Source organism: Engraulis encrasicolus, chromosome 17 (genome assembly GCF_034702125.1).
Source record: "Engraulis encrasicolus isolate BLACKSEA-1 chromosome 17, IST_EnEncr_1.0, whole genome shotgun sequence".
Lineage (NCBI taxonomy): Eukaryota > Metazoa > Chordata > Actinopteri > Clupeiformes > Engraulidae > Engraulis > Engraulis encrasicolus.
The window spans coordinates 15,090,414-15,116,093 of record NC_085873.1 but is presented as its reverse complement, the minus strand read 5'-3'; the positions used below and the strand labels follow the sequence as shown (position 1 = coordinate 15,116,093).

Genomic DNA, 25,680 nt, shown 5'->3' with positions numbered 1-25,680 from the left:
GGGGACATATGTACTCATTTCTATTTTGATAAATCCAACACGTCTCAAAAGAGTTGGGACGGGGACAATAAATGGCAGCAAATGTCGAGGAAGACTAAAAACAAAACAAAAGACAACACTTAACAGGTAAATACATTAACCGATGAGATGATTTTATATAAAAAACAGTGTTAATTCCTATCTTGGACATGATTTCACCAGCTTAAATGGTGGGTGTATTCCTTGTCATGTTTTGCAATGTTTTCCTTTCTGTAGTGCTTATAGTGTGACAGGTCTTGACCAAAAACCCAACATTTTATCACCTGCTGGTCCTTATGATGGAGCCAAACTGTTAAAACATAGTAGAGAATGCAATTTGACCTTACTATGTGGCAGTAGTCGAAGATCTCCCTTCAAAATATAATGCATGAGTGGCTTTTCATGCTGTTTAAAACCCATTATACCATTCAGCACTGTATTTAACTCTACAGATGAGTGAGAACATCTTAACCAATGCACTACTGCACCCGCATGCCATCATGGAGGCTGACTTTTGAAGCTAGCACTAACACAAGTTGGATGGTCCATTTTCACTGTAGCACAGGATGTGCAATGCTCTATTATTGTCAAAAAGAATGGACTTCTACAACTTCTGCTGACTTCTGTAAGCAAAGGACAGTTTCCCATGTCTTCTGGGTCTATTTCAAGTGAGCTCAGGTGCTTAGGAGAATGTTGCACCCCTGTATCATTTTCATGCATTAAGCATTCTTAATATGGTCAATTTTCAATAGCTCTAATTCCTGGAGTACTAGAGTGAGACTACAGCCAATATACAGTTGAGGACGATATTACTAGCCCCCCTCCTGAAATTAGACATATCTCTTCATTGATCATTGAGAATGATCATTATTAATAAATGTGTGTTATTCTGGAAATAAATACACCATGGAGATAGTATCCAATAAGTTAAATTTGGACTTTTCCATTTTCACAATGAGTTTAAACAAAAAAGTGTAAAAATGGCTAGGACAAAATTATTAGCCCCCTTATCATTAATAGTCAATACAGTGCCATTTATGAACAAAAATTGACACCAGGCACTTTGATTAGTTGTTAACTATGTTGGCACATGTCCTACCAGGGATTTTGGCCCATTTTTTTCGCCACAAATAGTTAAGCTGGTCCAAATGGCATCGATGTTGAGGATGGACATTCATTTTCAGCACTCTTCAAATACTATCTAAAGGATTGAGGTCTGAACCACTCCATGACCATGGTTTTAGTATCCTTGAGGAACATTTGAACTATTTTGGATGCAAGTTTTGGGTTATTATCTTATTGAAAGATCCAGTGAAGATCTTAGCTCCCTCTATGAGCATATTTTTTGCAAGGTCACTTTCCACATTCTATCACAATTTTCAGTTTTTATGGTGCCGTACACCCAAACAAGGTTTCCTGTGGCTGAGGCTGCCACAGAATGATGTATCCACCACCATGTTTAATTGTGGAAACCATCTTATAAGATTCAAGGCCTATCCCTTTCTTCACCTGACAGAAGCAGAATTCATGCATCAAAGCAGGTGCAATTGAATATCATCAGATGAAAGCAGAGATGTTCAAAACTCATTTTTGACTTTCAAATGTTCACAGGCAAAGCTCAATAACACTCTGATATGCACTGCCTTTAGTAAAGGGGTTCTTCTGTGATGACGGCCCCAAAGCCCAATATGATGACAAGCACTAACAACTGTCTTTCTTGGTGGGGGAAAAAACTCCAGGTGAGGCCAGGTCAATAACAATCATCTAGGCAGGTGTCCAATGCTTCTTTGGTCTAATGAGGCCAAGCAGTTTCTACAGTTACACACAGTGGTGGGGCATCAAGTTTAGTCTGTTATTCAGCCTCAGACACAGGGAGTCTGGGTCTGAATCTGGATTGCTGGGTCTTCCAACAACATTGTAACTCAAAGCATACATTTAGATTAGTTCAAAGGTTCTTCAAGGACACTAAAACCACGATATTGGAATCACCCGCTCATAGTCCAATCCTCATCTCATTGAGAGTCTGTGGTTAATGACTATGCTCAGCATCCATGTGATTTGGACCAGCAAGAACACTTTGCAGTGAAGAAATGGGCCAAAATCCCTAGTGGGGCATGTGCCAACCTAGGTAGCAACTTATCAGAGCCTGTTGTCAGTTTTGGTTCATAAATGCCGCCATATTGACTATTAATGATCAGGGGGCTAATAATTTTGTCCTTGTCATTTTTACCCTTTTTTGTTTAAACTCATCGTAACAATAGAAAAATCCAAATTCAACTCATTGAACATTATCTCCATCAGTGTATTTGTTTCCAGAATAACAGAAACGGTTAATAATGGTCATTCTTACTGAGAAATCAAGAGAAATGTCTAATTTCAGGAGGGGGGCTAATAATATCGTCCTCAACTGTATATTTCATGATGTCATGAACCTATACAATGATTTTATTAACAAAAATATGTCTTATATACACTCAATCGTGTTAAATCAAAGGGAATTCAAAAATGTATATAATAACTATGGTAATTATTCCCTTTGCATCTTTAATTCTGAGTGACTCAGCCTCTCTGTGATGATCTTATACCTGGACACCTATATTGTCCGTCAGTACAATTCATTTTGTAATGTTCTTCTTTGTTGTTTTATCTTATTTGGATGTTTATTACATTTCACTGATCCCTGTCCCAACTATTTTGAGATGTGTTACAGTTATCAAATTAGAAATGATTACATATGTCCCCCAAAACAATATTTTTTCTCGGTTTTAACACTTAATATGTTGTCTTTTCACTATTCTCCATCTAATGAATGGATTGAATGTTTTGAAAATGATAGCATTTTGATTTTATTCACTGTTTACCAAACGTCCCAACTTCATCGGAGTTGGGGTTTGTAAATGTGTATTCTTGTGGTAGTATTTTCAGCGGATTGCTTATTTATTGCAGAGCCTATATCACCTTACTGTCACCAAAATTGTAATGGCTATGTCTTAATCTGTTACTTAAGGCTCTCGGTCGGTATTGTCATAGCAATGTTGTTACGATATACAGTAGTATTTTCAGCAAATAGTGAATAGGCCCGCCGCCGACCTAATCAGCAGTAGGAGGGTACACGCTGCACTGTATAATGGTTTTTCCATAATTAAGAGCAAGGCCCGATTCTAGTAATCTCTAAGTACAGTTCATTAAGCGGCCTTGCAGAGCAAGGCCCGATTCTAGTAATCTCTAAGTCCTGTTTAGTTATTATTATTAAGCGGGCTTGCAGAGCAAGGCCCGATTCTAGTAATCTCTAAGTACGTTTATGCTTGCTTGCTTGCTTGCTTTGTTGCTTTCTTGTGCAGGGCAGTAAAAATAGAAAATGGATCTCCTCCTAGGCCTTTCGAGATAGAGACACCGTTCAAACACTAAAACGACCGGCTCGGCTTGGAGATCATTGTGCTATAGCGTGTCCGTGTCTCTTGTCGTTTTCCCGTTTTTGGCGATTTTGTGCAAGTTTGGGTCCCCATTGAAAACAATGGCAGAACCTTCGTGAACCAAGGTTCCGCCACTCTACAGATCAGAGTGTAGGAGGCTTTTTCGTTCAGAAAACATCAAGACTTTCACCTAGAATTGTAATAAATGCGCTGTTAGCGACCCCTATGAGATGTCCCCAAACTGTGAAAGTTTCATGTCTGATGAAGGTGTGTTAAAACGGCAGGGCTGGCCCCATTGCTTTTCCCATTGGCTCTTGAAGTGCCTTTTTCAAGAGGTCAGTGCATGTTCCACAAGAGGTCCATTTGTGACTGAACCGTTTAACCTATTAACTTCATTCAAAGACTGTTAGAAAGATCACATGTATGACTCCAATCTGTGAACACATGTACCAATTCTTTTTAGTTTTTTAACAACAGCAAGCTTAAGACCTAGAAACTGTTTTTGATTCTGCCCTCTGCCTTAGAGCACAATACTAACTGCCATACAGTCAATCAGAACAGGTGCTGCCAATAAAAGTTTACATCAACTGTCACTTTGGGTTCGTTCGAAACAGGGAAGGCAGCTGTCCTTCCAGTGAGCTAACTGGACATCGAGTCATGAAATATGGATCGAAACGAAAAATTGATTATTTCCTCCCTTGGTAGTTGACTGCATTTGTGGACGTAACGGTGATATTTGAGGGCAGCATCCGATGCTGACTTGGCTGCCTTCGGCTGTGTTTGTACCCAAAATACTGTGCGCCACCTCCCTCTCAACAGGAAACCTGAAAAACAAACATGGCTACTACCCAAGCTACTACCTTATAATACTCTTTATTCTGACACTTATGTACACAGACATTGAGAATTGAAGTGATAAATCAACATTATACCGTAGTATCTAAATATGCCGTCGCTAGATCTATTTATAGCCTATTTTACGATTCCGCCGTCTGGCGGTCATTCACCTTTCAAATAGCATGCGTAAGCTAAGCGCTAACGTGATGAACGTAACTCCCGCCATGGAATGGCCGTAAGATCAAATGCGCAGGGCAGCACACTAGTTAGTGCCGTTCGAAACGACCGCCTCATCAGCTAACTTCATCTGTCTGATCAGAGACCTGTTCATGTAGGAAGGGAGTCATCGAGTCACTGCCTTCCGATCCGAACGCAACCTTTCTCTCAACATTCTATTCTTAACGAGCACCTGCAACACCATTCTAGAAGTCTATTGTTCAGCTCTTCAATGCAAGCTGATATTGTCTCGCTGGAATGTTTATGACAGCCAGCTGCTTGGCTCAAGGTGCTGGATTAGAGCTATGGAAGTTGGGAGTTCGAATCCCACTCGGACCCATGTTGATTTTCAAAATGATATCATATGCAGTGTTCCTTAGCCAACTTCAAATACCATGTATGTCATTTAGTATCAATGGCAAAGGTGCTGGATTAAAGATATGGAGGTTGTGAGTTCGAATCCCACTCGGACCCATGTTGATTTTCAAATTTATATCATATGCAGTGTTCCTTGGCCAACTTAAAATACCATGTATGTCATTTAGTATATCCCCAAAACGCGGAGCTTCAACACTTTCAAGATGGCTGAATCCAAGATGGCTGAATTGTTTGGCCCATAACTTCTGACTGGGTGGATGGATTTTTTCCAACATTTCTTTTAGCTTTGTTTTCTCCATAATAGTTTGTTTTTAATTTAGGGATAGAGATATCAAAAATAAAACTGCTCATCTCTGCCCAAAAAGGCAAACCCACCTCCAGCATTTTCTGTGAGAATGCAATCTAGTTAAGCATGCATTTCTGTCTCTCTTTTCTTTGACCACAATAATGCTAATTGTGGTTCTCTTTTGTCCTCAGGTGTCCACATCCTCAGCTGTGGTGGAAGAGAAGCAGGTGTTTAGAAGTCCAGTAGACACAGGCATGCATTGGAACCCTCTGGGTAGGCCTGCAACACTTATCTACTTAAATAAATCAATTAATTGTCAATAACTTCTTAACCTGTTCAATAACTTTTCTGGACACAATAATTTCCAATTTGCAAACTTTTTAAAATTTTCATTGTCTATCTCTCTCTCTCTCTCTCTCTCTCTCTCTCTCTCTCTCTCTCTCTCTCTCTCTCTCTCTCTCTCTCTCTCTCTCTCTCTTTGTCTCTACCAAAGATAATCAATCTTTGCCTCTACCTAAGAAAATCATTTTGCGCGGGCACGTTTCATGCATGAATGCATTACATTTTTCATGTCAATTTGGCACATAGGAGAGCGCCTGACACAAGGTACACATACGCGTTTGTGCGGGGCAATATTTACAAAACCGTGAGTGGCGATCTTCTGAACTTACATGTTGAGTTTGCGGTACAGTCAAATAATGGTGGTTGTTGGCTATCGGCCCCCTAGATGATATCTTCAGTATTGTGCAAAGTGCTCCGGTCGTCCTGAAGCAATTTGCACTCGTGACATGTGGTTCCAGGCATAGTTTTAGGCACACAGCAAGCATGTCCCCGGCCTTAGAGTACTAGCAGAGGCGGACTTTCCATTAGGCAAACCTAGGCAATTGCCTGGGGCTCAGATCAAATCTGTCCTCCATAGGGGCCCCCATCTGTCACACCAGTAGCGGTAAACACACAAAATAGTAGGCCTGATCTTAATTTGTCACTTACGTAAAGTAATCGAAGATATATAAGAGACGAAACATTACAATAGCACCAAAACACAGAATTTTATGTCTATATAAAGACTTTTGAGGGCCCCATGTTTATATTTCGCCTAGGGCCCCTAAATGGCTAGATCCGCCCCTGAGTACTATAGTAGAGTAGAGTACTTTTATTAATCCCGAAGGGAATTAAGGTGTCTCTCAGCTTTCATAAATATACAAATGCAAAAAATACACAAAGACCTACCGATAATACATTATTGTACATTGCAGTAACCATATAGCCCACACTTGAGTACAACAAGCAGCCTACTACTTTTACTTAGTACTCTGATATTATTGTTAATCCCAATCATTGCTTGGTCAATTGATCGTCTGGCAAAATCTATTGTCATTCCAGGTTCTACATCTGATGACACCATGACGGTACATTTTGTTCTGGAGGAGAGCAGTGGTTACATGGAGCCCACCCTGCGCATCCTGGCCATCCTCCACACTGTCATCTCTTTCTGCTGCATCATAGGATACTACTGCTTGAAGGTTGGTGTCCATGTACAGCATTAAAGCATTTAAGGTGGTAGTAGAGTAGGTTAATGACATATTTCAGGAGAATTGTTAACTTTGGTACAAAAGTACAGAATTTGGCACAGATACTCTCTAAAGGTCACTTTTTGTGTGTGTGTGTGTGTGTGTGTGTGTGTGTGTGTGTGTGTGTGTGTGTGTGTGTGTGTGTGTGTGTGTGTGTGTGTGTGTGTGTGTGTGTGTGTGTGTGTGTGTGTGTGTGTGTGTGTGTGGGGGGGGGTTGCTGGAACGCTGGCCATGCAAAAATTCAATATGGCGCCCATTTTTCAATATGGCCGCCATTGCTACTAAATGGTTTAGTAATTTACTTTTGTATAACTTACCAATGTAATTTCAAAGTAATTTAATTTGGTATTCAATTCCAATCAAAAATGATCTAAAAGCTACAGTACTTGTAGATGAGATGAGATTAGATAACATCTACATCTACAAAACATTTAAAACATTTAGGACACACATATCATACAAGTATTCAACACTGAACATTTAGACAAGGTGTCACATAGAGCGAAAGGGAGTTTTTCCTCACCCCTGATGCCACCAGGGGCCGCACCTGAGCGCCCAATCTCTGTGTGACTATCTATGACTTATGATAGGCACAGCCACTATGGACCTTACACATCTAAGAATCCTGGTCCTAACCTAAGTTGACCTTATGACTCTACATTCTCTGTCTATCTCTTCTTCCTCTGCCTTCCTGCTTTTTCTGCCTCTCCTCTATACCTCTCCTTTTAAATCTATCTCTAACAATGTTTTTTTTCCCATTTGTTAAGCACTTTGAGTTACATGCCTTGTATGACACAGTGCTATACAAATACAATTATTATTATTATTATTATTATTATTATAGAGAGACAGGGACAAAAAAATGATAGTAGATTAATAAATATATATAAAATTAGGTATCTAGGCCTATGTAAGACAATAGCAATATGGTGAAACAATACAAATGTGGTAAAATAAAAGCTAGTTTCTACTACTGTGCAATATTTACATCAGACCATTTAAGATTAGGAGAGCTGATCCCCATTAAGAGAAGCAGGCAGGAAGACAGAGTAGCCTTTGTCATGCTCTACTACACCACAGGGTGGAGCTAGTCAGGAGGTGGGTTGTGAGGAATTGTGCAGCATTGGGCCCTTCTCAAAACCTAGGACAGTGCACTTCCAAATGTATCAGCCTAATTAGTCACGCCCAGTGATTGGATACTCTTTGGTGAATTCTACGGAATATCCAATCACTGAGTGTGACTAATAAAGAGTATCCAATCACTGGATGTGACTAATTAGGCTGATACACTTGGAAGTGCACTGTCCTAGGTTTTGAGAAGGGCCCAGTGAGTTGGGAAGAAACTGGAGAGCTTTAGAAAAGGTGCCAGGTTTGAACGTTAGTACATGACCAATCAGAAGAGAGGAGAGTTGAGTAACTGATGTAGATCACTTGAGGCAGATCAGAAGTGGCAGAGGTAGGGAATGTTAGTACACAAGCTGGATATGGATGCAGCCTTGGGGGCCCCCATCTGCTAGGGGGCCTCTGATTGGCCAAGAGTGAAAAACTGCAAAATTGTGAAAAGATCCATTAATGAAAAAATCTTTTTTCAGTTGGTAGACATGTTATCCTAAATTTCTAGCTTATAATTATGACACAGTCTACATAAATTTGTCTCAAAATTTGCCTTTGGGGAGGGCCCACAGCAGCCTGTAGCCTAGGAGAAAGTAGATTTCTATGACTGGCACACAGTCTCCATCCTACAATAGAAAGCAGCCTGTACCCAGTCCTTTTTGCAGTGTAATGTTTGCGGTCTTGCACATCACATTTCTTTTAACTCATATTTGTGCACTATTGTACAGCAATCTTATTTTTAAATATAGCTGCATGATTAATGAATTAACTTGATTCTTGATATGGGCACTCAGGTTCCATTAGTGATATTTAAGCGGGAGAAAGAGGTGGCTCGAAAGCTGGAGTTTGATGGCCTGTACATCACCGAGCAACCCTCTGAGGATGACATCAAAGGACAGTGGGACAGGCTGGTCATCAATACTCAGTGAGTGTGGACACTTCAACAGCCGCAGATTTTACTTATCCCTTGTTATATACATGGTTTGCACGTTTGTAAACACCTCCGGCTGCGCACACCTGGCTGTGTTCTCTTCAGCTCACGTGTTTGGCTGCTTAGCATCTTGCCCGTCCTCACAACATGAATGTTTCTAAACATGAAACTTATGTATACTTACCTGTCAACTGCCAAGTTAAACAAAGTTTTCCACGTCTCATTTTCGTTTCTCAGAAATGTAAGCAACTGATTAAGAAATAGATTCAGGTTGAATCGTGTAATGTAATGTTACTTGTGATGTTGATGATCTCTTACATTACATTTTCTGTTTCTCATGCTAACAATCTCACACTTTGCTGACACAAGTCACAACAGTTTCACCACTAGGTGGTAGCACTGAGTCACAGATTAAACAATTAAATGCCTGATAATGAGACATAGGTCAGTGCAAAGTGAGGGGGTGGTAGTACAGACCTTTTTGCTCTCCCAATGCGATTGTGCGAATGTTGACCTGAAACTGGCGCCAATTATTTCATGCATCACCTTGTGTTTTACTTTGGCTTTTATGATGGAACTAAACTGTGCTTATTTCATTGCTCTTCTAGGTCATTTCCAAATAATTATTGGGATAAGTTTGTGAAAAGAAAGGTAAGTTGGATTAAAAAAATAAGACCTTTTTAGTGTCATCATACTGTCTAGACTGCACAGGGCGACCAGATGTTTCTTGCCTTAGTATTGAAGAAACAAATAGGTCTACCCTGCTGATATTCTGCAAAACTTGAAAAACATATCTATGCCATTTTGTCATGAGAGAAAATTATTTTCATCTGATATTAATATGATAGTCATGTTCCACATAATTTTGAGGAAAATGTGGAGTATTATCTGCCTTGGGGAGGCACAACACCCATAAGTTAGCAAGTAAGTTAATTATGTAATCTAATAGACAAGATCCTCCTCCCCTTAATTCAAGGTGCTGTTGATATTAAAAACTGCACGGTACATGTACCAGTGTAAACCTGTACTTACCTTTACCTGTACTCGTGCTTGTATAGGTCATGGACAAGTATGGCGAGTTCTACGGGCACGACCGCATCAGCGAACTGCTGGGGATGGACAAAGCAGCCTTGGACTTCAGTGACGCCCACGAGAAGAGGAAACCCAAAAAGGACAGTTCATTTGCTGCTGTGTGAGTGAAATGATCATTATACTGCAAAAAAGACACAGAATGTAAGCCTTATGTGTGTGTGTTTTTAGTATCATAAAACACAATTATACATCTGATTTTTTTAAAAACTGTATTTTGGGGAAAATAATTGTTTAGCATTTGGTTTCTCATGAACTGAGGCACATTATGTAGAATATAGAATATTCTGTGGCTCTACAAGATGTTCAAAGACGGACTAGATTGACTAGATTGCTGGCTCTGTAGGCCAAAGTCCCATAACAGAGTGTCAAACCACATTAATGGAAGATCTCACAACACACGTTTACACGCACTTGCTGAAAATTGAATCATTGTCTTAGTCCGGGCAATGTTGTATACACAATCTCTGGATGAGGGTGAAATCAAACCAATTTGAGTGTGATAAACTGGACTAGTCGTGCTAGGTCGCACAATTTGGTCGTGACTAGTCACGCAGTCGTACACCCCCACCCCCAATAGCTCAACTATACTTCAGAATTGCACTTCAGTGATTGCCATTGTTAAGAAGTTAATAATGTTGTTTCTATTTACCTCTCTTCTTTACAGAATAAACTCTGTTGATCTGAAGTACCAGATTTGGAAATTAGGAGTCGTCTTCACAGACAATGTAATTTATCCCTTTTGTTTATTCTCTCCAATCTCAATCTCAGTTTCCTCAATCTACAACTTTCAGTTTCTTTTCTCTGCACAGAATCTATGCCTTTTCTATTCATTCTTTTTCTTCTTGTTCCCCTGTCTCCGCAGTCCTTCCTCTATTTGGCCTGGTACATGACCATGTCCATCCTGGGACACTACAACAACTTCTTCTTTGCAGCACATCTCCTCGACATTGCCATGGGTTTCAAGACCTTGAGAACAATCCTGTCCTCTGTTACGCACAATGGAAAACAGGTAGACAGACGGGACATTTGCATAAATGACATTGCAGTCTAAAGAAAAGTTCTCCTCTGTTGTAGATTGGAATACACAGTATTTCTTGCAAGAAGGCACACATGGATATGGGTTTTCCAAGAGACAGATGAAGTAAATGATCAAGTTTGATTATGGTCTGTGCGTTTAAGCAAATAACAGTGACAGTGTTGTATCACTTAATTTCATTTTCAATTTGAAAATACAGCTGTATGTATTGCTCAAACTATCATTGACATGTACTGAAGACATGTCATTTGTTGGTCTGATCCTGATAGACTTCCTGGCCCTAAGAATGCAGAATTTACACTGGCCTCGCTTACATGACACATTTAATTCAGAATGAACTCAATTTAATTCAAAATGCAGCTTAATGAATGAACTATAGAATTAAAAACAATGTAAACGTGGTCCCTGTGTTTTAGACATCTTATCATGCTCCAAATATGTTAGTATTCCATCTAGCCATACTCCACATTTTGGCACTTGACCACCTTTATGGTCCACCATGGGTTTGAGCTTTAGTCATGCCACAGCCTCCCATCACAGGTGCCGGAAAGAGAGATGCAGTGGGGCATTGGCATCCCCACTCATGGGCTCCCTAAATGAGGAGTCCTAAACTTTTACTGCAGACAAATGAGTGTACTGTAGTGCAACAGCAGTAACATTATTAAGAAATAAAGAATCAAGGAAAAAAACTTGTTACAGCGCCCTTGCCTCCCATTAAATGGTTTTGCATAGATGAGTGTGCTTACTCACACTCTTACTTTGGTCCATTGCAGTGTATGTGTACGTAATTATTTTTTCTCTCCCTCTGTCTTTTGTTCTCAGCTCGTTCTGACCGTTGGGTTGCTTGCAGTCGTGGTTTATCTTTACACAGTAGTTGCTTTCAACTTCTTCCGCAAGTTCTACAACAAAAGTGAAGATGGAGAGTCTCCAGACATGAAGTGTGACGATATGCTTACAGTGAGTTTGCAATCTGTTTATGTAATTTACTTTTTTAATATATTTTAAAGTCATCTTAGAAGGGGTGGCCCCCAAAAACTCCAACAGGGACTGAGACTTAGGAGAGAAAAAAAGAAAATGGCTACTCATATAATATGTAGCCTACATTGGTCCTCTGTGAGAGAAACAGCTCCAAATATTGGTTAATTTGCCTATTTTGGTATTTTATAGTGAGAGATACACAGAGAGACTGTGGCTTACTAATAATGAACCTGTGTCACTCTTAAACCTATCCAGACCCGTCACTCTCAAACCTACCCACACACACACACACACACACACACACACACACACACACACACACACACACACACACACACACACACACACACACACACACACACACACACACACACACACACTAACCCAGAAATGAATGGATATGACCAACTGCAAGTTTTTCAAACTATTTGTGTGAGTTGGTTCAGTAGATAATTGCCATGAAAACCATTGTTTTCAGCATTTTTCTTCTTTTTGAATCTAAGTAAGACATAGAAGGCATTGTTTTCATGGTATGTATTGCACATATTGTCAAATGGCAGTTGTTATATACTACCTTCGAAGAAGTGAAAAGGCCATAATGAAGCCATGATGTCCAGGAAATGAAACATTTTACTACATTTTACTGGCCATCTTGGACTTTCCCCTTGAAATGACCTTGATGAACTTAAAATTTGGGGCACCCCTTCTGAAATGATGAGATACACCCTAAAGATCATTTATACCAATGTTTGTGCTTCTATTCATCACGTAACAATTTGCCCTTTTTTCAACTATAATATCCCCTGCTACAAAGGGTTCACAATCATACTCTCTTGCCACATTGCACTGTGAATGCTCACATGGTGTCTTCAACTAAAAAAATTAAAACAAAAACATGTATTTTTGTGCAATATTAGTTACAGCGGGATGTGTGTCTATCTAGTGCTGTGACTTTGTAGGTCAGAACACATTTTAGGCTCATGTCCAGGGTAAGTCCAAGTACTAAATCCAAAGGGCTCACATATTTAGTTTCTTGCAGCTGTATATGTGAGCTTGTCCTTTGTGTTCCCTCCAGGCTCCCCATCATCCCCTTGTCTTAATCTCCCTCAGCCAGTGAACCACAGCACTTAACGTTCTGCCTTTTCTTCCTAGTAAGGACTACTTGAGGGGGTCTTAAAACATGTGTAAATACTGGAAGTCAGCAAAGGTCAGGTCTACACATGCATCAGAGATCATGAGGAACCATGTTGGTCTTCCAGTGCTGCACAGTCCAGTGTTTATTGCTTAATATGGCAGACTGAAAACACATTCGGAGGAAGTTGGGGATTAGTAACTCAGATGATAGACAGACGCACCTCACTAGATGATTCTTCTTTGGGTATGTTTTGTGCCACAAAACAAAAGTAACTGAAGATGAAGGACATTAGACTTGAGATGTATTATTTATATTTCTTTTATAAGGGTAATGGCTCACTCAGGATGCTGGATGATCTCTAGATGAGTGGGTTTTCATAATAGTGGTGAACATGTATCATATATAGGTGAGTGTTCAAAAAACATGACTGTGCGTGCGTGCGTGCGAGCAAGCGTGCGTGCATGCGTGCGTGCGTGCGTGCGTGCGTGCGTGCGTGCGAGCGAGCGTGCGTGCATGCGTGTGTTTGTGCACTTTCCTTGCTACAGGATCCACATGTATGTTACCGTGCGGGCAGGCGGTGTAGAGGTGATTGTAGAGGTGAACATTTTTCACAGGCGAGTGTTCAGAAAACATGACTGTTTGTGTGTGTGTGTCTGTGTGTGTCTGTGTGCCTGTGTGTTTGTGCGTGCGTGCGCGTGTGTTTGTGCCCTTTTCCAGTGCTACATGTTCCACATGTACGTTGGCGTGCGGGCAGGCGGTGGCATTGGGGACCAGATCGAGGACCCAGCTGGGGACGAGTACGAGATTTACCGCATCATCTTCGACATCACCTTTTTCTTCTTTGTCATTGTCATTCTGCTGGCCATTATTCAAGGTGAGGAGTATGAGCGCACATTTGTCTTCAATGCAGTGGCATGCACAGACATTTTCAGGGGCAGGTGCTCGAAGGGTGGTGGAGGGGGGGTTGGGTTGTTGGGCATGTGGAACTCCCAGCTGCCTTAGAGGCTATATGTATATTACATCTGGGCATGTTTGTCACATGCTTTAACAAGAAGTTTCAAAAAGGGCATTATTTTGTCCAGTTGGGCAAAGGGGCAGGTGCTTCAGCACCACCTCCTCCCTGTCTGTGCACGCCTATGCTTCAATGTCAACAAAAGAAACACATGATTGATTCTCCCCATATATCTGCCTGAAGCCATTGACTAATGACCTGAGAGTGCCTGAGGATATTTTCTTAAATGTCCACATCCATGTGTCTTTAGGTCTCATCATAGATGCGTTTGGTGAACTGCGAGACCAGCAGGAGCAGGTGAAGGAGGACATGGAGGTGAGGAAGTGACACTGTAATATGCTAATGCTAATGCTAATAAACACATATAGTACATATACTACAATACAATTCAATACAATGCAACATGTTTATATACAGTAGCACAGTATCACAACAATGGAGCTGACTCAAAGCGCTTTCAAAATACACATACACACACGAGACATGGCCCTCACATTCCCGCATTCACACACCAACTCTGGAGGCTGCTGTGTTCATGATGGGCAGTCAGAGCTAGATGCACAGATGTACACAGATGTACAATAAGTGAGAGTCCCTCACAAACCTTACCGAGTTCTTTTTTCCCCATCAATATCATAGAAGAAATGTGATGATTTGACCACCATGACCATTGCAAAAAGTTGCCAATTGCTGTAGTCTTCATAACCTTACATTGTACTTCAACAACTGTACTTCCCAACTCATAACATGAATACTAAAGGCATCAATGGTATATTTTCTCTGACAAAGTTAAGGGGAGAAAGAAATTAAAAGCTTCATTCAACCTGTCTAGTTTACAATTGGTTTGCAGCATGTGGTTTACATGCTGGGAATATTATTTAAAGCTACTACCTTAAGATAACGTTTCAATGGCTCATCAACTTGGAGAAAGGCACTTGTGAATTCACTTTGCCACACTGCTCCATTCTATGTATAATTTGGAAGATGGCCATCTTTTTTCTTTTTTCTTTTTTCTTTTTTCTTTTTTCTTTTCTTTATGAAGGGCATTTTCACATGTGGTCACTTTCATCCAATTAAGTGAAACCAGACCTTTGACTCAGCTTTTTCTGAGCATATGAAAACGCTCCAAATCGTTCCCAAACCCCCCCAGAAGTGAGCCATACTGAGACCTTTGTTGAGGTGGTCTCAGTTCAGTTCATTAGAAATAGGCTTTGCTACGGTTCACTAATCTGCGCGTTGTAAACACGAAGCACTATGTATTCTCTTCACTGAAGTTGGGTAAGAGGGACCTCTGACAAACCATGAACGATGTTCATACACTCTCAGGTTAAAGTCACTACAACTTCTGGAAACCAAGTTCACAATGTCATCGAATTACATCTGCATATCATACTGTAACCTTTTCAAAACCATTTAGGATTGCATTTCTCAAGGGCCATCTTTACTAAAACAAATCTTTTTGATCATTGTTAAGTGTGTGAATGCATGACACTGTATTGTATTGACAAATTTAATGATGTTAATTTCCTCTGATTACAGACCAAATGTTTCATCTGTGGAATAGGGAATGATTATTTTGATACGGTTCCCCACGGCTTTGAAACGCACACCTTGCAGGAGCACAATTTGGCAAATTATCTGTGAGTAAAAACATAACAAAAAACATTTCAAATGAAATATCAAAGCACCTGTGTACAGGTAGAGATAAGAGAAACCAATGGATGTGTTCTCTGCTTTATAACTTGAACCCAAACTAGGACTTGGACTGGTAAAGTTGGACTAGTAGTACATTGGCGGAGGTTATTACAATATTGGTTGCTATCCTTTCGACTGTTTTCTGGCCGTCCAGAACGGTGCTGAGCATTTGTCCACACAACCGGTCACGTTCAGAACCAAAGTGCTCAACTGTGAACAGCTCATGTTCATGTCTATGTCTATGTGTCTGGACCCCATTCAGATAAAATAACAATAGTAACCTTGTAGTAATGTTCAGAGATGCAATAGATTATTATAATCTAGTTCTTAACTAATGGGAATATTGTTTGGCTTAGGACATAAAAAGTTTACTTGACTTTCGGTTGGGAATTATTACATTATCAGGTTCTGCAGCAAAGGTTTCACACACCTGCTAGTCTGGTGGGAAAATAACATTTAATGCAATGGCACTGACTGTGTAATTTCTGTCATTTGCAGATTTTTTGTGATGTATCTCATTAATAAAGATGAAACAGAGCACACCGGACAGGTAAATGAAGCTACTCCATTGTAATTGAAGGTTTAGGAAGCTCAATTGTGAATGTCTATTACTCATAATGGTGTTTTATTTATCCTGAATGTGGCTGTATTCATATTCAGGATGCAGAATGCTGTTCACATGTAAACGGAATATTACAATTACGATTATTACATTTTAAACAAGCCATGCATGTAACTGCGTTCACATGTAACTGCGTTCATTGATAATAATGTTATTATCAGTGAACGCAGTTAGAAAGTAAACTCATTTACACTCTAATTGATGTTGTGTTTTTTCTCAATTCAGTAGTTGAAAAACATGTCAAAACTTTTTTTTTGATCAAACAGGAATCATATGTCTGGAAAATGTACCAAGAGCGTTGCTGGGAGTTTTTCCCCGCAGGAGATTGTTTCCGGAAACAGTATGAAGACCAGCTCAACTAGAGCCCAGAGAACCAGAGACTTGTTTCGCAGCAAGAGCACTTGTTTTTTTCTCCCCCCTTTCTGAAGAAGCGAGAGGCCTCCCTCTCAGCCCTCTGTCATGCTTCTCAGACTTTGTACTGTATATACATGCTACTCTGGATAATTAACCCCCTGTGTGCTGTTTGGAGCACAGAGACTGTGTTTTAATGACTGGATGCTTGATCTTTATACTTTGCTTTAATATACATTCATTGACAAGCAAAAACGGACGGAGAAGCGAGGTGGAAAAATGAAGAATGTGACAAAATGGTCCAAGAGGGAAGTCCATCAAACGCCATCAAGACAAAACAAAAAATATTTGATGGATTACCAGAGCGGAGGTTATGATTGTAGACCCAGAAGACATGATAAAATAGTGCCTTACTAAGCTTAGATCAAGCTATGCAACGCTGCGTAGTAGTTTACATCTGTTCCCACAAGATATGATTTTATTTATTGTTATTTTTTGTTTTTGGCAATTGTGTGATTGTCTCTCTGCATGAACGTGTGCATGGCAGTGTTTCAGTCGGTGAGTGAGTGAAAGAAATTAAGTGCATAAGCAAGATATATAGAGAGAGGAATGTGGGGGAGAAAATATCTTATTTAGGAACAGACGTGGGGACAACGTTTCATTGATATTGAGTAAGATTGACCCTCAGTGCAAATGTTAATTTTCTGATTAGAGGCTTGTATAGCCTTTCTTAAGCTTATATTTGTCCATTTTTGTCATTACTATTGTTTGCAATGCTATTATGCAATGGAGTGGCAGCGTTACAATTTGTATGAAATATAGAAAGATTTGAAACTTTAGTCAAAAAAGATGTTTAATTGCATGTTTATAATGCAAGTTTAAGGAAAAGATTAAATAAAAATGCAAGATCTATGTATCACATTTTTATAGGATTAAGGATCATTTACAGTATCTGAAGAATATTTCAGTGTAGGTTTCTCTCTTAAACTCCAAGTGTGTCGACAATATCATTATATGTCTAGGAAAGCTAATATAATTTCCAAACTTATTTTACCGAGCACTGATAATCTCAGATCTGAAGCAATATCCATTCAGGGACTCTAGTACAAGGCTATCAAATTATGACCTCATTGCTGTGTGTCTATTTCTTTTTCAGCCAGATTTTTACTTTTACTCATAGTCGATTCAAGTTGTGAATCATATTCTCATTAAAATAATAATAAAATGTGAAAGGTACAGCAAGAACAAGAAGGCCTAACCTTAGACATCACTGTTGGAAAATCTACAATCACACCCATTGTTTTCACCACTGCGTAGAATACATAACATAGCCTACTCGTTTCCATAAGTAATGGGCAAGCTTTTTTGTTGTTGTACAAAATAATGTAAAATCATTGCAATAATAACAATGAGTGGACAGACAAAGACCAGACAAAGTGGTGTTTTACTTATGTGAAGTTTTTTGATGACCAAAAACCATGTTGTGGAGAAATAAAATCTAATGCATATTAGTATTGTGTAGAACTGTTAGTATATACTGTATGTTAACTGTAACACGGGACTGAATGAATCTGCATGGTTTTCAAATAATAAATTATTATTTATTGACATTTGTAGATCATCTTCTTGTTACGATGGCTTCTCACAAGCAGTGGCCTCCTGACATACACATTAAAGGTGCACTGTGTAGGGTGGTGGCCAAAGGAGGTATTGCAACTATGCTGCTCATTGAAACTGTGCTGCGTATTGCCATTATCTTTTCATGAATATGTATAATACAAATCACGAGAAATTCTGAACCATCCATGTCCCTACCTACAAACTGTAATATAAGAGCATTAATATAGCATGTTTATATTAATATATAAATGCATGAAAATATTTTAACTATGAATGAAGCAACTGTACTGCATTCCAAATAATTATGTACATCTTGTTTAAGCGCCTTAAGGGTATCCGTTAAGTTTTTGGATTACACTGTGTATCAGGGCTCAAAACACCAAATGATCGTCTTTTTCCAGGAGAAATAAGACACAATTGTCTTCAGTATGAAAAAAAGACATGCCATTGAAATGGATCGGACCAGTCATTGTTTAATTTGCTTCACTTACTGAGCCTCCTAATAGCTTGCCATTGCAACAGCAGAGCTCATTGGCGCTTAGTCTGGTCAAACTCACATTCTACATGACTTCTCAGAGATTGGCTTAACCTGCCTATCAAATGCCTCTGTATGCTACCGGATGATACAACAACCTCACCAGTTAACTGATTTGATAATGCATGATTTAAACTGATATCCCTGCCCTGCCGTGGCCTAACGGTAGGGCACAGAGTTGCTACACCGGCAACCCGGGTTCGATTCCGGCCTGGGTCATTTGTCGATCCTTCCCCGTCTCTCCTCCACTGTGCTGTCAGAAGTAAAGCAAAAAGGTCTAAAAAGTTTTTAATTTTATATATTAAAAAAAACCTGATACCCCATACCCTCACTCCCTCATTGCATTAAACCAAATTTCTCTGTAGGCTTATTTAAACTGTATACTACAGTTATCCCAGCGCTTTAGTTGAAAGGCTGGAGTGAAAGATTGTTTTTCATTGACAATTCATTTTCAATTAATTGTCACAGTATACCTTCAAGTACCATTTTATGGGTAAACTGTTGTTTTTCTTTACTCAAGACATACTTTATTGAATTCCTTGACCCCAAAAATGTATACTTTGACACCTAATTTGTCATCATAGCGATAACAGAAGCAAAGTTAGGCACTCTATAGGGACTTTTCGATGCATTGGCGGCCATTTTGACGCTAAGCTATGAGTTTTAATCACTATTGTAGGTATGTCATGCCTACTTCAAACTGTGAACATAGTTGTTGTTGTCCTACTACTCTGTACAATCAGGGATGGGCAAAGATACAGTTACATGTATTTTCAATACAAATACAAAATACTCAGCAAAAAATGTTACAAATAAGATACAAAATACATAACTGTAACAGTATCTAATATTGAAATACAATATTTTGTATTTTCAACAACACAAAATACACAACAAATACAACAAAAACCATTGTGTACAAAAACTACCAATTTGACTTACACAATGAAATTAATTGAATAATTAAATTCTGAGAAATAAAATGATGATAAGAAAACAAACGAAAGCTCAAACAAGAAAGAAAGAGGCCCTGCTGTAGGCCAAGTAAGTATGTATGGCCTTAATCATCCCAGTGGGGAAAACACAAGACCAAAAAGTTGAATAATACTATATAAGGGAGATATACTGTAGGCTGTGTCATCATAACTAATTTTTCAAACAGCTTTGCATTCCAACGTTGGCGACGAGGCCGGTTTATGAAGCCTGCAAATGAGAACATCTCTCAACTGGACACCCTTCACTTTTGACTTAACTTGTCTGAATTAACATGTCAGTGCCATAAGAATAGCAATCATTTCTGTGACAAAGTAGAGATACAAGTGCTTTTTTTAAAAAGTGCACTATAGGATGGTGGCCAGAGTAGGTAGCCTATTGCTCATACTGCTCATTGAAACTGTGCTCCCTATAGCATGGTGGCCCGAGTGGGTATTGCAACTATACTGGTTGGCTCTATGTGTGCATTCCAATATGCAACCTTGCTTCATCCACTTGTGCTTGTGGCCTTGCCCATCCTCCGTGGAGAAAACAATTAGGTTTCCCAGCTGTCAGCCTAGCCACAACAACTTTTAGGGGACTGTTTTCTATTCACCATCCCAATTGCAAATGAGACAAAGACTTTACAATTAAGCTTTTATGAGATATTTAAATGTAATGCTGTTGTCAGTGATGTCATCCCGACATATTACTTCCTGGTACGAGGCCACAAGCAGAAGTGGAGGAAGCAAGGTTGCATATTGGAACGCAATTTATACAGCTAGTTTTAAAACAATATGCACAGGTAATATCTCAATTCTACACAAAAGGCCCTAAATGGCAAACTGAAAGCAAGTTTGAATGACATGGGGAAAACATTAACACCTCATTGAGGAATGAATTAAATGATTAGCCAATCACCTTGAACCAAATTGAACTTCCTGTGCAGTCAAGGCTTAAGAAATCCAAGCATGTGCTTCCAATCCAGCTAGGGGCATTCATATACTTTTTAACCTACAGCACCATCTTGTGTTCATATTGTGTAATAACAGTCTTTAGAACAAAGTATTTGTATTTGTAGTTTTGTGAAATACACAAAATACCGGAGGAAAGTATTTTGATACAAAACACAAATACATGTAATTTACTTATATGAAATAAAAATACAAAATAGTATTTTGTATTTCAAAATGTATTTCAATTAGATGTAATAGCAATACTGCCCATCCCTCTGTACAATACACTAATTGAACACTTATTTGAAATGTATTTAATTATTAGTTAAGTATAACTGCAATATGCTATGGGGACACGTTTTTCTAATAAAAAATTGCATATTTTACCTCCAATTATCATTTTATAGGTAAAATACTGTTTTTCTTTACTCAAGACATATTTTATTGGATTCCTTGACCCCAAAAATGTATACTTTGACACCAAGTTTGTCATCATGGGGATAACAGAAGCAAAGTTATAGACTCTATTGAGAATTTTCGATGCATTGGCTGCCATTTTGAAAAAACGTGTTTATTTCTGAAAAAAGAGTGATCTCGCTTGTGTCTTTGGATACATTTATTTGTATGACCCTAAGGTACTTCCATGCCAAAGGGGACATTTGCATCATGACTTGAAGTCAAAACTCACTTAACCTCCCTACTATTGTTCATGTGCGCACGCACATGCACACACACACACACACACACACACACACACACACACACACACACACACACACACACACACACACACACTAGAGGATTTTTTATAAGAAGAGCAGCCTTCCCATAGTCCATTTAAAATGAAACAAAGGAATAAAAAAAACAACAAATAAATATATTAAAATAATTTCCCCAAAGGGTGCCATGTCATGTCAGTGTATTCAGCCCCAAGCTCTTTCTAGCCCGCCCACTCTCTTCCAGAATAGACAGAGGCATTTCTGGTGTTCACGTAACAACAATCTCCCCATATACCCCCCATCCCCCATGGAGCCTCTTGGCCCTATTTCTGTGGATAGTTGAGCAGCACTGGCTCCACTCACACAATAGCTCATCATAGGGTGTGCATAAACTCTTCTGTATTTAATATTCAATTATTATAACACCAAATTCTTCCATAAAATGTGAAAAAAAGTTTGAGAGTATAGATGGGAATTCCCACCTATCTCTCTAATGCACAGATTATCATGTATTTCTAGAGTTTTCTGAAGAAAAAATAATTTAAGTTCAGAATACTTTTAAACATCCATTTTGGTCTGTTTCAGTTGTCCCAGAGAGAAAGGAGGGCCCAGAATTGGGTCCTCATTGTAAGTATTGGTTGGGGGACCCTTTGATTTTGTCCCGGGACTGGTAAAAAGCTGTCAACGGCTCTGACTGTACATTACAATTTGGTCATGGCCGTTCTTGTAACAGCAAATATATAACAGGGGTCATGTCTTAACAGATGACCTGTGCTGTGCCAAATCCATGTCACACCAAATCATAAAGACCTGACCTAACTACACTTATGGTACTCCCCACTAGGCCTACACCTCCTTTGGTCCTGCAACTGTAAATAACTTGGCCTGAGGATGTGACTCTAGACAGTGTTCCATGCAGGGGTGGACAGTCACAGAAGAAGGCAAGGAGCCAAGGCTCCAATTACCTCACCCAAGCTCTCTCACAGTACTTCAACTTTACTAAAAAAAAAAAAAAATTAAAGTAAGGCGCACACATGGCTCTTGACTAAAAAAAGAACACCAGGCCTATGTCTTACCACAACAATGCTGTCAAAATTGTGCTTGGCTTTTACAGAGGTCATAGGCCTATATTCTTGCTTGCTTGTGCAGTGCTCACAGTGTATGAAAATTAAAAGGGGACAAGATGTGTATTGTCATATAGCCTACTTGCAATGAAAAGTTTTGTGCTAAACAAACATAAAGAACAATTCCTAAATAGAGTTTGAGCTTTATGGCCTTTTTAATACATGTGCATTATTACACACGTGACTGCAGCCGATGAGCACAACGTAATCAGAAGTTTTAAAATGATGTTGTGGTTTCATTGGGGGCGGTCTCTCATGTGCGACTGCAGCTGTGAGGTAGGGGCGAGTATAAGAACGTCCGGTGGGCACAACGAGCACAAATGTTTCTAATAAGTGTCTTCAGCAGGTTAGGCATAGGCCTAACAGAGAGTCATTTCGCGAACGCGGCAGATAAAGGTATAAGAATAAGCCACCTTGGATGCCGATCTTCAATGAAGGTAAGTTATTAATGAATTAGTGGTTCTTAATCGGTTTATGTGACCAGTTAAATCAGTTGCGTGGCCTATTCAGTCAAATTGTATTTCGACCCAGATACCAAATGCTACAAAATCCAATGTAGTGAATATTTTAGTTGTAGCCTATAGAATATGGTACTGATCTTGTAGGCTACAGAAAAGGAGATTATGATAATGTACAATATGGCATAAAAACTGACAGCATGTGTAGGCACTGTTGGCAGGTTTGGCCAGTGGCCACATCCTCGAGCTCATCACACTTTACGCGCGAGTTGCGAGTAACCGTGGGCATAAAGGCAGCCTACCGGACCGGTAGGTCTAGTGTTTTTAAAAAAATTATTATTATTATTTTATTTGGTTAAGTTTGTAGCGGACATTACTTCGCCAAAGAGAGGTTGCAATGCACACCTCTTGCTACTCACTAACCATTCGACTGGTCCTCATCTGATGGCGAAGCAACCAATTGAATTGGTACGTTTACATGAGGCATTTAAATCCGATTTAACTCACTTTAAATCTCATTAAAACTTAATTCCACTTTAAAAACATCATGTAAACACTTACCGAACAGGATTTAAGTTTATTCCGATTTAAACTTAAGTCCGATTAAAGTGGGTGGTTTATTCCTCTTTTAAATCCGATTAAACACGTTCCTCTGTCATGTAACCTATTAATCAGAATTACAATAAATCCGGTCGTTCCACGCATGCTCGTTGACCACACGATGGCGCCAAGAGCCCGTGTAGCAACCCAATGTAAGTAGGCGGCTGGATGTGAGTGCCCGGATATCCGCCCGAGTATTTGCATGCATTTGCATTCATTTCCACCATCAGGAATGCTTTGCGGTACCACAGCTACCCTATGTGAGTCGCGCTGTGTCGCCTGACTGTCCCTTCTATAATATGATTGTAGCCTACCGTAACAACTCGGCCTCGGTCCCCGCGGCAAATATCCACCACACCACCACGGGTCCTCTGGTGTTGTGACCGTTTTAGGATCTTTTTTTCATATCCAATACTTGCACATTAAGAGTGACAATTCCATCATGGATGTTTAAACGATGTGTGCGAATGCAGTCATGTTGAATTTAGGGTGGCCAAACCATGCCATGTCATGAAGAACGTGCATCACATTATTTAAACAGCTCGTGTAAACGGTTATCCTGAGTGCCCGTGTCTTTTTGGAGATCGGAGGCTTGATTAGCAATGGGAGAGAAATTAGTTGTGCGTGCGCACACCTCTGCACAATAGCCTATCCACCGGACACGAAGTTGTTCCAATATTCCAGCGTCCCGTTTGATTCCGTACTGACACTTTTAAGTTTACGTAGCACAATCAAATGAATAGGCTATGTCTAAATTATAGGCTCTAGTCTCCAATGTGCCTAGTTTCACGTGTTCTTGGCATCAATCTGCACAATAGGCCTATGCGGCATAGCTTTTCAAGTGCTACATTTAGACCGGGTAAAGTTTTGCGCATGGTCTGCCCCTTCAATAATATGAAGATTGTCCCGTAACAACTCGGTCTCGGCCCCCGCCGAGAGTATCCTCCACCACGAAGGTCCTCTGATGTTGTGACCGTTTTAGGATATTTTCTTATAATAGGCCTACAAAAATAAGAGCGTGCGCGCGCGCCTCTGACTGTATCTAGACACGGAGGGAGAATGGCTCCAATATTTATATTCAGCGCCCAGTTTAATTCTGCACTGACACTTTTAAATGTTATGCCCAGATATTCTTTTAACTTGTTGGATATCCTGATATTATGTTTCACTAATGTAAGGAGTAAAACTCAGAAACTTCCCGGGTGCTAGCTACATTTAGACTGGGTAAACTCGTGACTTTAATGCCTTCCGAAACGGGCTATTCCAGTGTCTATTTTAGACTATAGCCTAGCCTTGTGCAAAACTTTTTATTTAACATTGCGAATGGGCAGGATGATTTGCTTAGACACGCACGTGCTTCAGAGCAGCTAGAACTGTGCAAGGTGACTGCTGCAGTTTTCAGCTCAGTCCTCCTGGATAATAAACACAAAATAATGCCGACGAGAAAGTAACGCCGTTATCTTTTGATGAATTCCCTTTGGGTGCCCGGTTGAGACTTTGATTTTCACACCCAAATCAATTCGGTTTTAAGTTATAATTTCATTGTATACTTTTTTATTATTATTTTGATGTCACAGGGTCTATTCCTTTGATTGGGAGATCAAGGAACTTTCTGGTGTCGCCGAAACGGCGATGTGCGGTGGGCTCTTTACGCACGGCACCTATGTCCCTCCTTCAGTCAGACTCAAATCGGACCGAAATCAAGTAGCTGAGGTTAAACTGTCGTAAATACACGACCGAACGCGAGTAGCTGAGGTAAAATAGACGTAAATACTCGGGCGGATATCCGGGCACTCACATCCGGCAGCCTACTTACATTGGGTTGCTACAGCCCGTGCTCTTTGTCAGTGAGAAAAAGATGGCGGCACTTCCTGTTGATTTTCACATGAAAGTTTTGCTTAATTTAAAGTCCCTAAGCGACTATAAATGTTGTGGCTTCCATATATTGATGTAAAAGTGCCCCACGAAGTAATTAAGCACAACAAAGTTACTCCACATCACCCTTTCACCAG

At 39.8% G+C, this 25,680-nt stretch overlaps 1 protein-coding gene across 1 annotated transcript in view; it reads left to right on the top strand.

Moving 5' to 3' along the window:
- ryr2a (ryanodine receptor 2a (cardiac)) overlaps positions 1-18,292 on the top strand; it is a 133,524-nt gene extending 115,232 nt beyond the window's left edge. Inside the window, exons 94-106 of the mRNA XM_063221827.1 lie at positions 5,340-5,421; positions 6,532-6,671; positions 8,627-8,757; positions 9,372-9,414; positions 9,822-9,955; positions 10,520-10,580; positions 10,718-10,864; positions 11,714-11,848; positions 13,722-13,878; positions 14,267-14,331; positions 15,556-15,656; positions 16,210-16,261; positions 16,600-18,292. Of these exons, the coding sequence (XP_063077897.1) occupies positions 5,340-5,421; positions 6,532-6,671; positions 8,627-8,757; positions 9,372-9,414; positions 9,822-9,955; positions 10,520-10,580; positions 10,718-10,864; positions 11,714-11,848; positions 13,722-13,878; positions 14,267-14,331; positions 15,556-15,656; positions 16,210-16,261; positions 16,600-16,695 (1,344 nt within the window). The 3' untranslated portion in view covers positions 16,696-18,292. The remainder of the gene's footprint in view (positions 1-5,339; positions 5,422-6,531; positions 6,672-8,626; positions 8,758-9,371; positions 9,415-9,821; positions 9,956-10,519; positions 10,581-10,717; positions 10,865-11,713; positions 11,849-13,721; positions 13,879-14,266; positions 14,332-15,555; positions 15,657-16,209; positions 16,262-16,599) is intronic.
- Positions 18,293-25,680: the final 7,388 nt, after the last annotated feature.